At 39.6% G+C, this 13456-nt stretch overlaps 1 protein-coding gene across 1 annotated transcript in view; it reads left to right on the plus strand.

Annotated features, from left to right (window-relative positions):
- Positions 1-13456, plus strand: part of LRRIQ3 (leucine rich repeats and IQ motif containing 3) — a 63850-nt gene that overhangs the window by 30761 nt on the left and 19633 nt on the right. The window contains exons 5-6 of the mRNA XM_032217238.1: positions 2699-2849; positions 8857-8968. Coding sequence (XP_032073129.1) covers positions 2699-2849; positions 8857-8968 — 263 coding nt within the window. The remainder of the gene's footprint in view (positions 1-2698; positions 2850-8856; positions 8969-13456) is intronic.

Raw genomic sequence — 13456 nt, forward strand, 5'->3', positions numbered from 1 at the left:
ATCTCTGGGCCTGCCATTCTTTTTGCAGCTGCCACTAAGAGAAGGGGCGTGGTAGCTAGGATTTGTGGGAGTGGCCTTCACAAGGCCATTCCGCGTGGATGGCAGGTGCATGGGGGGTGCATGGGGCATGTTCCCCCCCTTTTCCCACAGGAAATGGCAGGAACTGACTGCACATGCGTCATATAAAATGCCCTTCAGTTTGAAGCAAAATGGGGTCGCTTTTAAATAAGATTCTTGTATAGTCAGGTGGCTCACAAATTATGCAGTGGTTCATAAATTAGTAAGTTAAAAATAAGTCAAACAAGGGCTTTTGCTATTGAATGCCGAAGATCTCAGTTGAAAATAAACCTCTCTAAAGAAGAATGACAGGAGATGGTTAGTGAATGAAATGTTCAGTGAATAATCTCCTTGAGGCAATCTAGAGAAAAATAGTGCCAAGCCCCCTCATTTTCCATAAAGAGCATCTGTAAGTGAAGAGGCCTCCACTGTCAGAAGTTCATCTTTATTTCACCAAGAAGAAGGTCTTTTCCAATGTTACCATCAGGATAAAAAAGGCATTCCCTTGTGGATTATATTTGGCTTCCATTCTCTCAGTACTTTGGACATCTACACAGGGATGATTTATGCCAGGTTTGTTAGATGGCTTTAGTATTTATTTTACTATTAATTGTACTTTATGGCTTAATTTTGCAGATTCTACTTTTTATTTACATTTTGTTAATTTTTTCCTGGAATGGCAAAAGGTGGGAAATAAACATAGTAGTTGAACATATATGTACTTAAGTAACTTGAAACTTTAAATCCTTTCTAAATTTGTAAACAGAAAAACATTTGGGAACTTGAGGGCAGTTAATGCACACTTTTTCAAATATCTGTGGCTAACTGGGAATTGTATCCCCTGGAATAAGGTAATTTTATGAACTTCAGCTCTCTTTTATAATGCATGTGACAATCATTTGCACCAGAAACCCAGGGTTGCCTTGCTATAGCTTTCCAATAGCAATATCACTTAAACTTATATACTGTTTTACAGCCCTCTTTAAGTGGTTTACAGATTCAGCATATTGCCCCCAACAATCTGGGTCTTCATTTTACCAACCTTGGAAAGATGGAAGGCTGAGTCAACCTTGAGCTGGTGAGATTCGAAGTGCCAAACTTCTAGCCATCAACAGTCAACAGAAGTAGCTTGCAATAGTGCATACTAACCACTGCACAGCCACCATGGCTCTTCTCCTGTTTTACCATTTTCAAAGTACCATCATCCATTCCTTTGATGCAAACTTCCTTATCTCAGGTTTTATCCCTACTGTTGAGATATGTACATGGATAAGCATGTACTTATGATACAGGAAGTACATACTTGGGGTGGGGAAAAATCAAATTTTGATTTTGGGTTTTACTGATTAGATTGATTTGTTGTTATATAATTGGCTAGTTTATATTATTATGGAAAAGTAAAAAGTTGAGGTTTGATGTTATGTTTTATTCTACTGCAACAGAGAGAGTGGGAAGTCAATGCTTTTTCTTTTCTTCCTCCCCTCCTCACTTGTCTTTCCCCCTTTCCTCCCCACTGTGTCTTTCTATTTACTTTTGTATTTTTGCATTTTATTCTGTAATCCAATAAAATGTTTTAAATTCAATTAAAAAAAGACTTATGACTGCAATTGAGCTTGGAATTTTGGTTGTAAGTCATTGCAGTTGTTAAGTGTGTCACTACATGACTGCACCCAGGTTTATGACATTTTAGCGACAGTTGTTAAGCAAATGCAGTGAACATTAAGTGAATGCATGGTTGTTAAGCAACTCCATTATACCCAATGTGTGGGGTTTTCTGTCAGAAACTGTAAGTAAATGTTGGAAACTGGCAAAAACATTGCAAATCATAGTCATGTGACTGTGGTATGCTGCAAACACACATAAATCTTAGCTGGTGTCCAACACCCAAAATGTGATCATGTGACTGGATGAACAGAATGCGGCCATTGTAACTTCCAAATCAGGACGGTTCTAAGTACCTTTTGGGAGATCCATTGTAATTTTGTACAGTTCCTAAGTGACTGGACATAAGTCAAAGGCTACCTAAAAGACTTTCTCTTACAAAGCACACACATGAATTGTGCTTTGGTTGCCCTGAATGGTTGTTTCAGTTAATTGTAGCCAAATAGCCATTCCTCTTGTGTTGAGACATAGTGAATAAATGTGTGGTACACACATGATAAATGGATTAATGGAGGGCATTATGCTAATATATATCAGTGATATAGAAGTTACAGCCAAATAAGTCATATATAGAATGACAGAGCTGCAGTACCTTTACCTGGGAGTAAACCCTGTTTATATATTTGGACATTGAATAAGTTTGCATAGAATTACATTAAACTGATATTATGAGGTTGAAAGAGATTATACCCAATTGAGTTTTGCATGTTGCTTATTAAAATAAAATTAAAACAACTATATCACAGTACTTTTGTCAGTAGCAGCTTGATGCAGTTTTTCATTTTGTGTTCTCAATAATATAAGGATAATGTTTTAACAGGTAATTTTCTGGTTGTTTGCTTTAGAAAATATATGCAACAATGAGCAAGAATAATTTATAAAAAGGAAGTACATATTACTTATATTGTTTTGAATATACAAAATATTAACCCCATTTTAATTCCTTGAAATAAAATTATCAAACTATTTTTTTTAATAGCGTGAGTCCTATATCTGATGTTCTGTGGTATAACCGTTACACCAGAGGTAGAAAAAAGCATGTAACTTCTGTGGACAATAAAACCCCTGTCTCTGAAACTCTTAAGCAAGAACAGCCTACAATATACAAGAGAGGTACACCTGCAATCCAAGTAAGTATACCATCTGTGCTTTGATTTAGAAACTACAGCAACCTGCAATTTGCATATTGTACAAAAGAAGTTGGTAGATCCAGGGAAAAGCATTAAAAATGTAGCAAAGCAACGCATAGTACTGATCAGAGTTATCTGGTAGTATAGTGTTCTGCTCTAATAAAACTAATTACCTAGAGTATAAATAGAGGTAAATAGAGTCCATTCAGTCTATTCACTTTTTTATGCAAAATATCTGTGGACAGGCAATAGAAGGCAAATTATACAGGCTGGCCAAATATTTAGTGAAATATCTCTGGATGTTCTGGAAAAGAGTGAAGATCTGGTTTTTCCCCCAGATGTTAGGCCAGGATGATAGTGAAGTCCAGTATGTGACTTTTTGTGCTGTGAGTTGATCATTTAGTGCATTGGTTAATGCATTGCAATTATTTTTAATTGCATCATATTGCTTTTCTGTATAATAATTTCTTCTTGTTATTGGTTTATGACTTAGAAATAGATTCTTTTCATTAATAATTTCTAGAGTAGATTTTGGTATTGTTGAAAATACAACAAAACTTGATTTCAGCAAGGTATTTGATAACGTATCCTAGATATTCTGATTAAGAAAATAGATTAATATGGATTCTATATTATGGCAATTAAGAGAAAACATAGTTCAGGTGTTATATTCTAAAGTATTCAATTATGTTTTGTCATCACTGGTGCAAGGTTTTAAATGAAGTGCCAGAGAGTTCATTCTTGGCCCATCTGCAGTTCTTCTCAATATTTTATTAATGACTTGGATACGTTTTTGAATGACAAAAACTGGGTGGAATAGTTAATGCTGTAGAAAACAAGAACAAAATGCAAACTTATCTTGCTAGGTTAAAGAAATAGAGTAAGTGATCTGAAAATTTACCAAACAGAAATAAAAAATAAGGTAGTTAAGTAACTGGAATGCACAGATATAGAATAGTAAATTACTGGTTTGTATTAGAATAGTAGCAAATATGTGTCAGTAGTGTGCTATGGTTACAAAAAAGGGGGGGAAGTTGCATCAATAGAAGTATAGTTCATAGATCACCACAAAGTAATTATTTTATTTTATTCTGCTTTGATCAAAATTTACCTTTAATTTTATGTTCTATCCTGGTCACCTCATATTAGACAAAATGGGTTAGGCTCAGAAAAACATGATCAAGAAAATAAAACTAAGCCATATGTAGACAGCTTGAAGGAATTGGGAATGTTTAGAAGTTGAATAATTGCCCCTAGTTTAAATCTGCTGATTTCTGGATTGCATTTTTTAAAATTAGCCAGTATAGCATCCTGGAGGGGAAAAGAGCGAGAAAATAAATTGAGAAAATGTTACTTTGAACTAACAGATGTAAACATATAATGTGGAGTTCTGAAAGCATAGTTAAGGTACTAGATTATTTTATGTCTTAATTGATATTCTTTATTGAAATGAAATAATCCTGGCAGTCTGTTTGGATAAACTATTGGAATGAATTTCAGCACTGATGTGTCTAAATTACATTCAAATGTAAGAGCAAATATTATTAAATCAAACTAGCTGCAATCTGTGTCAGAATGAATGGCTTGAAATAAAAAAGGCTTGTTCATTACTAGGAATTGCAATGATATATTTTAAATTGACATGCAATTACTTCGGTTGTGGTGAGCAACATCTGCTACTGCTTCCTATGATGATGGCCTATGGCTCTGCCATGTAAGCGTCATCAAAGCCTGAATATACATTTCAGTAATATGTCCATAAAACTCTTTTAGAAATGATATGTTCCTTTTCCTAATGTTTCCTAATGTTGGCTACCAAACACAGCTTCTCCTCCGTTATCTTTTGAATAACTCATTTTTTTCCTATGACTTGGCATAAGTTGAACTATCAAACATACACATAGCATTTGGCATCATTGCACTCTTATTAATAAAACAACTAAATTTTAAAAAACTGCCAATAAATATATGAATATTTATATTCTCTGCCTACAAGCAGATTATCTTAAAGTTCAAGGAAAGATAGATAAAATAAAGTGTTATATGAAGTTTTCTGGTTCACATGTACAGAAACTGCTTTAACAAACTGACTAACGAACTCCACAAACTACTTGTTTAAATTATTAAATTTCCCTTGTATTTTGTGACTTTCCCCACACCCAAGATTTCCACGCTGTGGAATGTTCTGTAAGTAAAAGTTTGCTTCTGCTCATGGATCTTTCACAATAGCTATATTGGTATAATGGTTTAGTAATAGCAAACGACACAGGATAATGCAAGAATACAGCTAACACATGCCATAATAGGTACAGAAAGAAACTCTTAAGTTCAAGGTTCAAGGTTTATTAAACTTGTATGCCGCCCTATTCCCAGAGGGACTCAGGGCGGCTAACAAACCAAGGGGAGGGAATAATACAAACAAAAAAGCAAAAGACAAACAAACAAAATACGGAAACAATTTAAAAGCAGTCAACAGCCACACAATTCGAGTGGGGATGGGAACTCATCAGCCCCAGGCCTGTCGGAACAGCCAGGTTTTGACGGCTTTGCGGAAAGCCTGAAGGGTGGTGAGGGTCCGGATCTCCACGGGGAGATCGTTCCAGAGGGCCGGAGCAGCCACAGAGAAGGACCTCCTCCGGGTGGTCGACAATCGGCATTGGCCGGTGGATGGAATTCGGAGGAGGCCTAATCTGTGGGATCTAATAGGGCTTTGGGAGGTAATTTGCAGCAGGCAGTCTCTCAAGTACCCAGGTCCAATACCATGAAGGGCTTTATAAGTGACGACTAGCACCTTGAAGCGTATCCGGAGACCGATAGGCAGCCAGTGCAGCTCGCGGAGGATAGGTGTAACGTGGGTGTACCGAGGTGCACCCACAATCGCTCGCACGGCTGCATTCTGGACAAGCTGAAGTCTCCGAATGCTCTTCAAGGGCTGCCCCATGTAGAGCGCATTGCAGTAGTCCAGTGTTGAGGTCACAAGGGCGTGAGTGACTGTTACAAGAGCCTCCTGGTTCAGGTAGGGACGCAATTGGTGCACCAGGCGGACCTGGGCAAATGCCCCCCTGGTCACAGCCGACAAATGATGTTCTAAGTTCAGCTGTAGGGTCCAGGAGGACTCCCAAATTGCGAACCCTGTCTGAGGAGCGTAAAATTTCACCCCCCAGCCTGAGAGATGGAATACATGGCCAATTATTGGGAGGGAAAAACACAAGCCACTCGGTCTTGTCAGGATTGAGTGCAAGAACCCCTCCCGAAGGGAGGCGGTAACTATCGCCTGAATCCAGCCCCGTGTCACCTCCCTGTTGTTCGCAACCAGCCAGGAGGGGCACGGGTCCAGCGCACACGTGGAGGCACTCACTGCTCCCATGGCCTTGTCCACTTCCTCAGGAGTAACAAGTTGAAAATCAATCCAAAGATGTCGCTCAAGACCCTCCCCCGGTACCTCGGTTGGATCTTAGCAGTTTCCTTATCAGTTAAAAACTGTTTTGATTTTAAGGCTGTTCTAAAAGTGTCACATTTTCCTGTTGGCACACAGCTTTGAGAGCTGACTTTTAGCTGCTATCTTCTTTGTCTCTGGAAAATCTCTAACAATGTTTTTCTTTTGACAGACATTGAATGGTATGAAAAGGCTTTCATTACTTATGTTTTGATTTTCCTTTTTTTCTTACTTTCCTGAGTTTTTTTAAATAGTATGGTCTCTTGAGTGTTCCTTTTAAACAAAAGAACAATGCTAGACAGATACGACCTTGTAGATGACCCTCACTCTGTCAAGGACGTTGGAGTACTCATATCAAACTACATAAGTGCTAGAGTTCACTGTAACAGCATCACCAAAAAGGCATTGTTGTTAACCTAATCTTATGAAGCTTCTCCTCTGGTAATATCATATTGCTAACTAGGGCATACAAAACCTTTGCCAGACCAATTCTTGAATACAGTTCATCTGTCTGGAATCCACACTGTATATCGGACATTAATACAATTGAGCAAGTCCAGAAGTATTTCACGAGAAGATACTACATTCCTCTGCTTGCAACAGAATAGCCTACACCACCAGGCTTGAAACTATGCTGCCTAAGGTCGCACTTAAGCATAGTACACAAAATTATCTGCTACAATGCCCTACCGGTCAATAACTACTTCAGCTTCAACCACAATAATACAAGAGCACACAACAGATACAAACTCAATGTAAACCGCTCCAAACTCGATTGCAGAAAATATGACTTCAGCAACAGAGTGGTCAATGCCTGGAATGCATTACCTGACTTTGTTGTTATATCTTCAAATCTCCAAAACTTTAACCTTAACTGTCTACTATTGACATCACCCCATTCTTAAGAGGGCTGTAAGGGGCATGCATAAGTGCACCATCTTGCCTACAGTCCCTGTCCTACAGTCCCCATTTATTCATACTCATTTCATTCATTCTCATGTTTATTCTTATACATATTATCTTGTAAATGATTGACAAATCAAATAAATAAATACAAATTAAAAAACACCCTAAATATCCAGTCCTGTTTAGCAATTCACCTGTATGGGTTCAAACAAAAAGTTGAACCAATCCTCTGAGAGAATACCTAAGCTCTATATGGTTTTTAGGTTTCATCCAGTGGTGGGTTCGAACCTACTCTGTGGGGTGTGGCCTCCTTTGTGGGAGTGACTTGCTGGCCATGTGACCTGGTGGGAGTGGCTTCCTGGCCATGTGTTTTCTCTCTCTCTCTCTCTCTCTCTTGTCTCTCTGTCCCTTTTTCCTTTTTTTCTTTCATCTCTCTCACTTTTTCTTTCTTTTTTTCTTTCTTTCTTTCTTCCTTTCTTTCTCTTTCTCTCTCTGTGTGAGTCTGTGTGTGTCTGTCAGTGGTGGGTTTCAAAAATTTTTGGAACCTCTTCTGTAGGTGTGGCCTGCTTTCTGGTGTAACCTCTTCTAACCAGTTCGGTAGATTTGATGAACTGGTTCTACCGAACTGGTGCGAACCGGTAGGAACCCACCTCTGGTTTCATCCTTCTATGTTCAAGGAGATAAAGCTAATGGAGGGAATCAATTCACCATTTGCTTTAAGGCCATCCCATCCCACTGAGCGTTCAGTTATTGGAAAGAAACCAAAATGTGCTAAGGGAATACTATACTTACCTGGCAAGGGAGATAGTGTAGATCTATTATATCCGAAGTCTTTCCCTTTTCAATGGGCGTGTAATTTAGGTTGACTCATTCCATTGGTTTCAGTGACAGGAAATTCCTTTTAAGAATAAATAACTAAAATGGGAGGAATGGCAACAAAGCCCATTTCTCTTTCACTTCATTCATTCTGCCATCAAGAATGCAGTTGGGCATTGCTGACCTCAGAAACTCTTATCTTTGTTCCAAGCCCCCCCCCCCCAAAATATGGCAACTAAGAATTACCTTCTCGATTGGTTATAAGCATTTATGTTAATGAAGCCGGTTAAACAATACTCTCCCTCCATGTCTTCCACTGATAAACGACTATAAAGGCTGAAATCTGCATTTAACTGTAGCTTCTACTTGTAGATATGTGTAAACAGAGCTTTTCAACTCAAGCAGCTCTGAAGTTATTTTAAAATGCCCTAGGAGTAGCATGTGCTTCTGCTCAGACTAAGAGCTTTTCTTGTTTATTTGCACAGATAAAGCTAAGGTGCCCTTGTCATGTATTCGCTGCAAAGAAATGCATCTTGGTGTAACAGATGATGACTGAAAGGGATGTTTAGTCTAAAAGCTGGAATTTATTCAAGGAGCATAGAGGTGTGAGGTTGGAACAAGCATTCATCCATCCATGAAAACCATGATGCTGCCTAGAGAGACAAACAATTCCCCCCTCTCCAAAAAAGGCTAAAAATGAAGGAAAAGAGTGGCATAATTTTACTGCACTATTACACGTGCAGTAATAAAGTTAATAAAAAATCTGTGACAATACAAATGTTATTGTTTGAAGAATTCTGGCATTTCTCTCTCACAAATCTTTAATGAATGAAATGTTGATTTTAACAGATTATAGACATGAACAATCTTAAAGAATTTCGTTTAACTTTAAGAAAATTAAAATATCCTGTTATCAGACTGGAAGAAAAGAAAAAGAAGGAATCAATGTCAACAAAGAAGGGTTAGTTACCTAATTTCTATAACAAGTGCCATTTCTATAGTATGTACAGACTTCTGAATATTCTTTCACTTTAATATCTGGTAGTTATATTCACTTATTAATCCAATTTTGTCCATGTAAGGTTGTTGTGTTTAAGCTTTAATGTTACATACAAATAAATATTTTCATGGAAGCATATGATGAAAAGACTAGATATATCAACATAATCAGCTTTTTTATGTGCAGTGTGTCAGGAATGTGCTTTGGTGGCACAATGGTTAAAATGCAATACTGCTGGCAATCTCTGCCCACAGCCTAGAGTTTGATCCTGGCAGGCCTCAAGATTGACTCAGCCTTTCATCCTTCAGAGGTCAGTAAAATGAGGAGCCAGATTTTGTAGGGAAAATTCTTATATTGTAAATTGCCCAGAGAGTGCTGTAAAGAGCGGTATATAAATGGCATATAAGTTTTATGAAGAATATCATAGATGTCTTTATAATGAGTGACATATTTGAAATACAAGTCAAAAACATTTCTGTGGACTTTGGACAGCATCCATTATGTTGTGGTCCTCATATTACCAGTAGAAATAAGGAGAGAAAAAAGTATGTTCCTTGGTGTGAAACAGTTATTTATTCACAGTTTATGTAAAGTTTGAACAAAGGGATAGGGATAAAATAGTTAGTGATACAATGGGTTTGAAATAAGTAAGTGGAAGGTCTTCCATTAAATGCAGAAAGAGAAAATGAACCAGACAATTATGAAATGAAAATTGTGTGCTGTAAAGGCCAGCTTTATCTTGTAGACTGTTAATAAGTGAATTGAAATCTAAGGTAATATGCATAATTATAGTTCTGAGCAACTTCTGATTTATTTGTAGAAAAACAGAAACAAGAATTAGTTCCCCTTTACACCTGCTCCTTATAACTTTGCCTGTTTACAGAAAATAAATGCATTGCTATGGGTAGCTCATACCACCCTTTGCTATTTTGAAAAATCTGTGAAGATATTTTCCTCTGTTTTTGTGTCATACATGTTAAATCCACTAACACACAAGACACTGGTAAAATAATTCATTTCAAGACTATGAATTATAAACTTCTATTTGGTTCTGGTACTTAGGAACATGGCAGAAATGTTGGCTTGAAATTTCATAACCATTTCTTGCAGATCCCTTGACCTAATATGTTTTTGAATATTATAAGAAAATGCATATTTTGAGTAAGTCCTAATTCCTGATAAGATTTTCTGAAGTGTCCTGTCGGACCAAAGTCACCCAGCTAGTTTTGCACCTATCTGAGAATTAGGACAGTTTCAAACCCAGTATCTTTAACTATTATACCCTTGATTTGGAGATATATTAATTTTTGTATATATATTTCTTAGTGTGTATTTATCTGGACATATTTGGAGGAAAAGAGGAAAAAAAGAGCCCAATCTCAGTTCTATTAATACTGCCAATAGATTAGGAGATCTATAAGTACATGGCAGCTTCTTTAACTACATAAATAATTGTAAGGGGGGAAAAAAATCTGATTTATTTCCAATAGGAAATCTTGCTATACAAGCTATTATATTGGGCAATAGCAGAGAATAATGTGTCACATACTGTATTTTTTGGAGTATAAGATGCACCAAGGTTTTGAAGAGGCAATTTTTTAAAAAAAGTAGGTAGGTAGATAGAGGGATAGAGAGGGAGAGAAAGAGATAGAAATACAGTAGGGAGGTAGGGAGAGAGAGAGAGAGAGAGAGAGTAGTTAGGTAGGTAGGTAGATAAAGGGAAAGAGAGAAAGAGAGAGAGAAAGAGAAAGAGAGAGAGGGAGAAATAGAGAGAGATAGAGAGATAGAGAAATATAGTACTGTGTTTCCCCAAAAATATGACCTGTCCTGAAACTAAAGCCTTGCCACATTTTTTGCGTGGGCAAAAATATAAGCCCACCCCTGAAAATAAACCTCCTGGACAACCACCCCCCTCCAGCCAGGCAGAGCACCGCTCACCGACATAGTTGTATCCTGAAGGCGCAAAGCCGCAGGAGCCGGGGGGGGGGGAAAGGTGCTCACATTGCTTGCTGCCTTCGGGATACCGCTAGGTTGGGGAGTGGCATTTTGCCTGGCCAGAGGGGGGAGTTGCTGGGCGGCTGCTCCCTTGCGAACTGGCTCCCAAATAGCTGGGCACAGCCTCAGGGGCGAAGCAGCCATGAGGTGATCAAGCTCACGAACAACCACCCGGAAAACCCCCTCTCCAGCCGGGCAGAGTGCCATTCACTGACCTAAGGGGTATCCCTAAGGCGCCAAGCCACGTGGTGCTCTGCCCGCTCCCCACCTCCTGTGGCTTGGCACATTAGGGATACCCCCTAGGTCAGTGCATGGAGCTCTGCCTGACTGAAGGGGGTTGCGCGATCGCTTGTTCCGCCCCCAGCAGACATGCCTCCTAGCCTCAACATGTCCGGGCCCAGCTCTCCCTGCAGCCGCCGCACTCCGAGCATAATGTCTTCCCCGGTTCCAAACTCCCAAACTCGGCTGCCGAGTCTTCCAGTAGCGGCTGCTCTAGGAGTCTGCTCTCCTAGCTCCCGCGGCTTGCCACATTAGGGATACCCCCTAGGTCAGTGAATGCCACTCTGCCCGGCTGGAGAGTGGGTTTGCCGGGTGGTTGCTCGTGAGCTTGATCATCTCATGGCTGCTTTGCCCCTGAGGCTGTGCCCAGCTCTTCAGGAGCCAGTTCGCAAGGGAGCAGCTGCCCGGCAACCCCAAAACAATAAGCCCTCCCCTATAATAAGCCCAAGGCCATATTTTGTAAGTAAAAAGAAAATAAGACCCTGTAGTATTTTCGGGGAAACACGGTAGGTAGGTAGATAGGAAGAGAGAGTGAGTGTGTAGATATGTAGGTAGAGGGATAGAGAGAGAACACTAGAAAGAGATAGAGAGAGAGAAATAGAGAGAGAGAAATACAGTAGATAGGTAGGGAGAGAGAGTAGTTAGGTAGATAGGTAGATGTTCTGACCCCTGGCCTGTGAATAAACCAGAACACAGGCTTGGCTGTTTGCCACTGTTCAATTACTGAGATAACAAATCCTTTGGCTGAGGGCCCAGGCAACTCACGTTCAATAGAGTAGCTCTGCAGCAACCCAGATAGTTCAAACAAAGCAACGCATAGTCCAAACGAACAGACACGACTAGAATACACAGATAGATTTTCTTGACTACTAATTCGAACAGTTGTTTCCTGCAAATGTCCCCTCCCAACGCCTCACCTATAATCTCTCTTGGGAGGGGCCACTCAATGACCACCTGTGCTTAATCATCTTCTGTGAGTCTGCCTACGGAGTTGCTGCTTCTGTTTCTTAGCCCTTCTCAATCTAGCGTCAGGGACAAATTGCCTTTGATCCTCCCCACTGCTCCATGCCTTAGGTGCCTCCTGGTGGCCAACCAGCCTCTCTGGTCCCTGCTCTGAGTATGAACCCTGCTCAGGGTCCTCCACATCATCCAGGGCAGACTCATATTGTTACTCGCTATCCGAGTCCATCAGCAGCTCAACCAGATCCTGTGGGCCACAACAGGTAGGTAGGTAATAAAAGGGAAGAGAGAGAAAAATAGAGAGAGAGAGAAATACAGTAGGTAAGTAGGGAGAGAGAGAGTGTGTGTAGGTAGGTAGAGGGATAAAGAGAGAGAAATAGAGATAGAGAGAAATACAGTAGATAGGTAGGTGTTTCTGCTGGCAGAGCATTTGATCAATGTAATTCTCATCAATCAGTAAAAGAGCTTTCCAAAAGGGAAAAAAAAGTTTTTCCACTTTGCAAACCTCCCAAAAACGTTCCACAAAAACGGGCCCATCTTTTTTTCCAAAAAAAGGTATGAATAGCCTTGAGCGGGCTTGCAGAGTGCTCCGGGGGGGGGGGGCAAAGAGAGCAAAAAACGGGCCCGTTTTTTGTAAAAAAAAATGCATACATAGCCCTATGGAGGCTTATAGAGTGCTGCTGGGGACTGGGGGAGGGGGCAAAAAACGGCCCATTTTTTGCTCATTTCTGCCGTCCCCAGCTCCCAGGAGCTTTCCGAAAGCCTCCATAAGGCTATGCACACCCATTTTGGTGAAGGGGTGGGGCTTTGGGAGGCAAAAAATTATGTATTCAGTCTATAAGACGCACCCAGATTTTCAGCCACTTTTTTGAGGAAAAAGGTACATCTTATACTCCAAAAATATGGTATCTTGCATAAAAAGTTTTATATTCCCCCTTATATATTTATCTTTAAATTCTCTTGAGATGTACATTTGATAGAACAAATGCTTCTTCTATTTGTCAATGAAAAAGCATCTTGGGGCTTCTTCTATTGTTTAAAATACCTTCTTACCATAGGACAAACAAACAAAATGTTAAATTACTTTTTACATAGAAGAAATCAAATGCAGTTATTTATATATTCAGTTTCTGGTTTGTTTTCGCAGCAATGATGTAAAAAAAACCTTGGCTTGCCACCAAATGGGACAGCTTCCCAGGTTATATTTGGCACCAT

This window comes from Thamnophis elegans, chromosome 5 (genome assembly GCF_009769535.1).
Source record: "Thamnophis elegans isolate rThaEle1 chromosome 5, rThaEle1.pri, whole genome shotgun sequence".
NCBI lineage: Eukaryota > Metazoa > Chordata > Lepidosauria > Squamata > Colubridae > Thamnophis > Thamnophis elegans.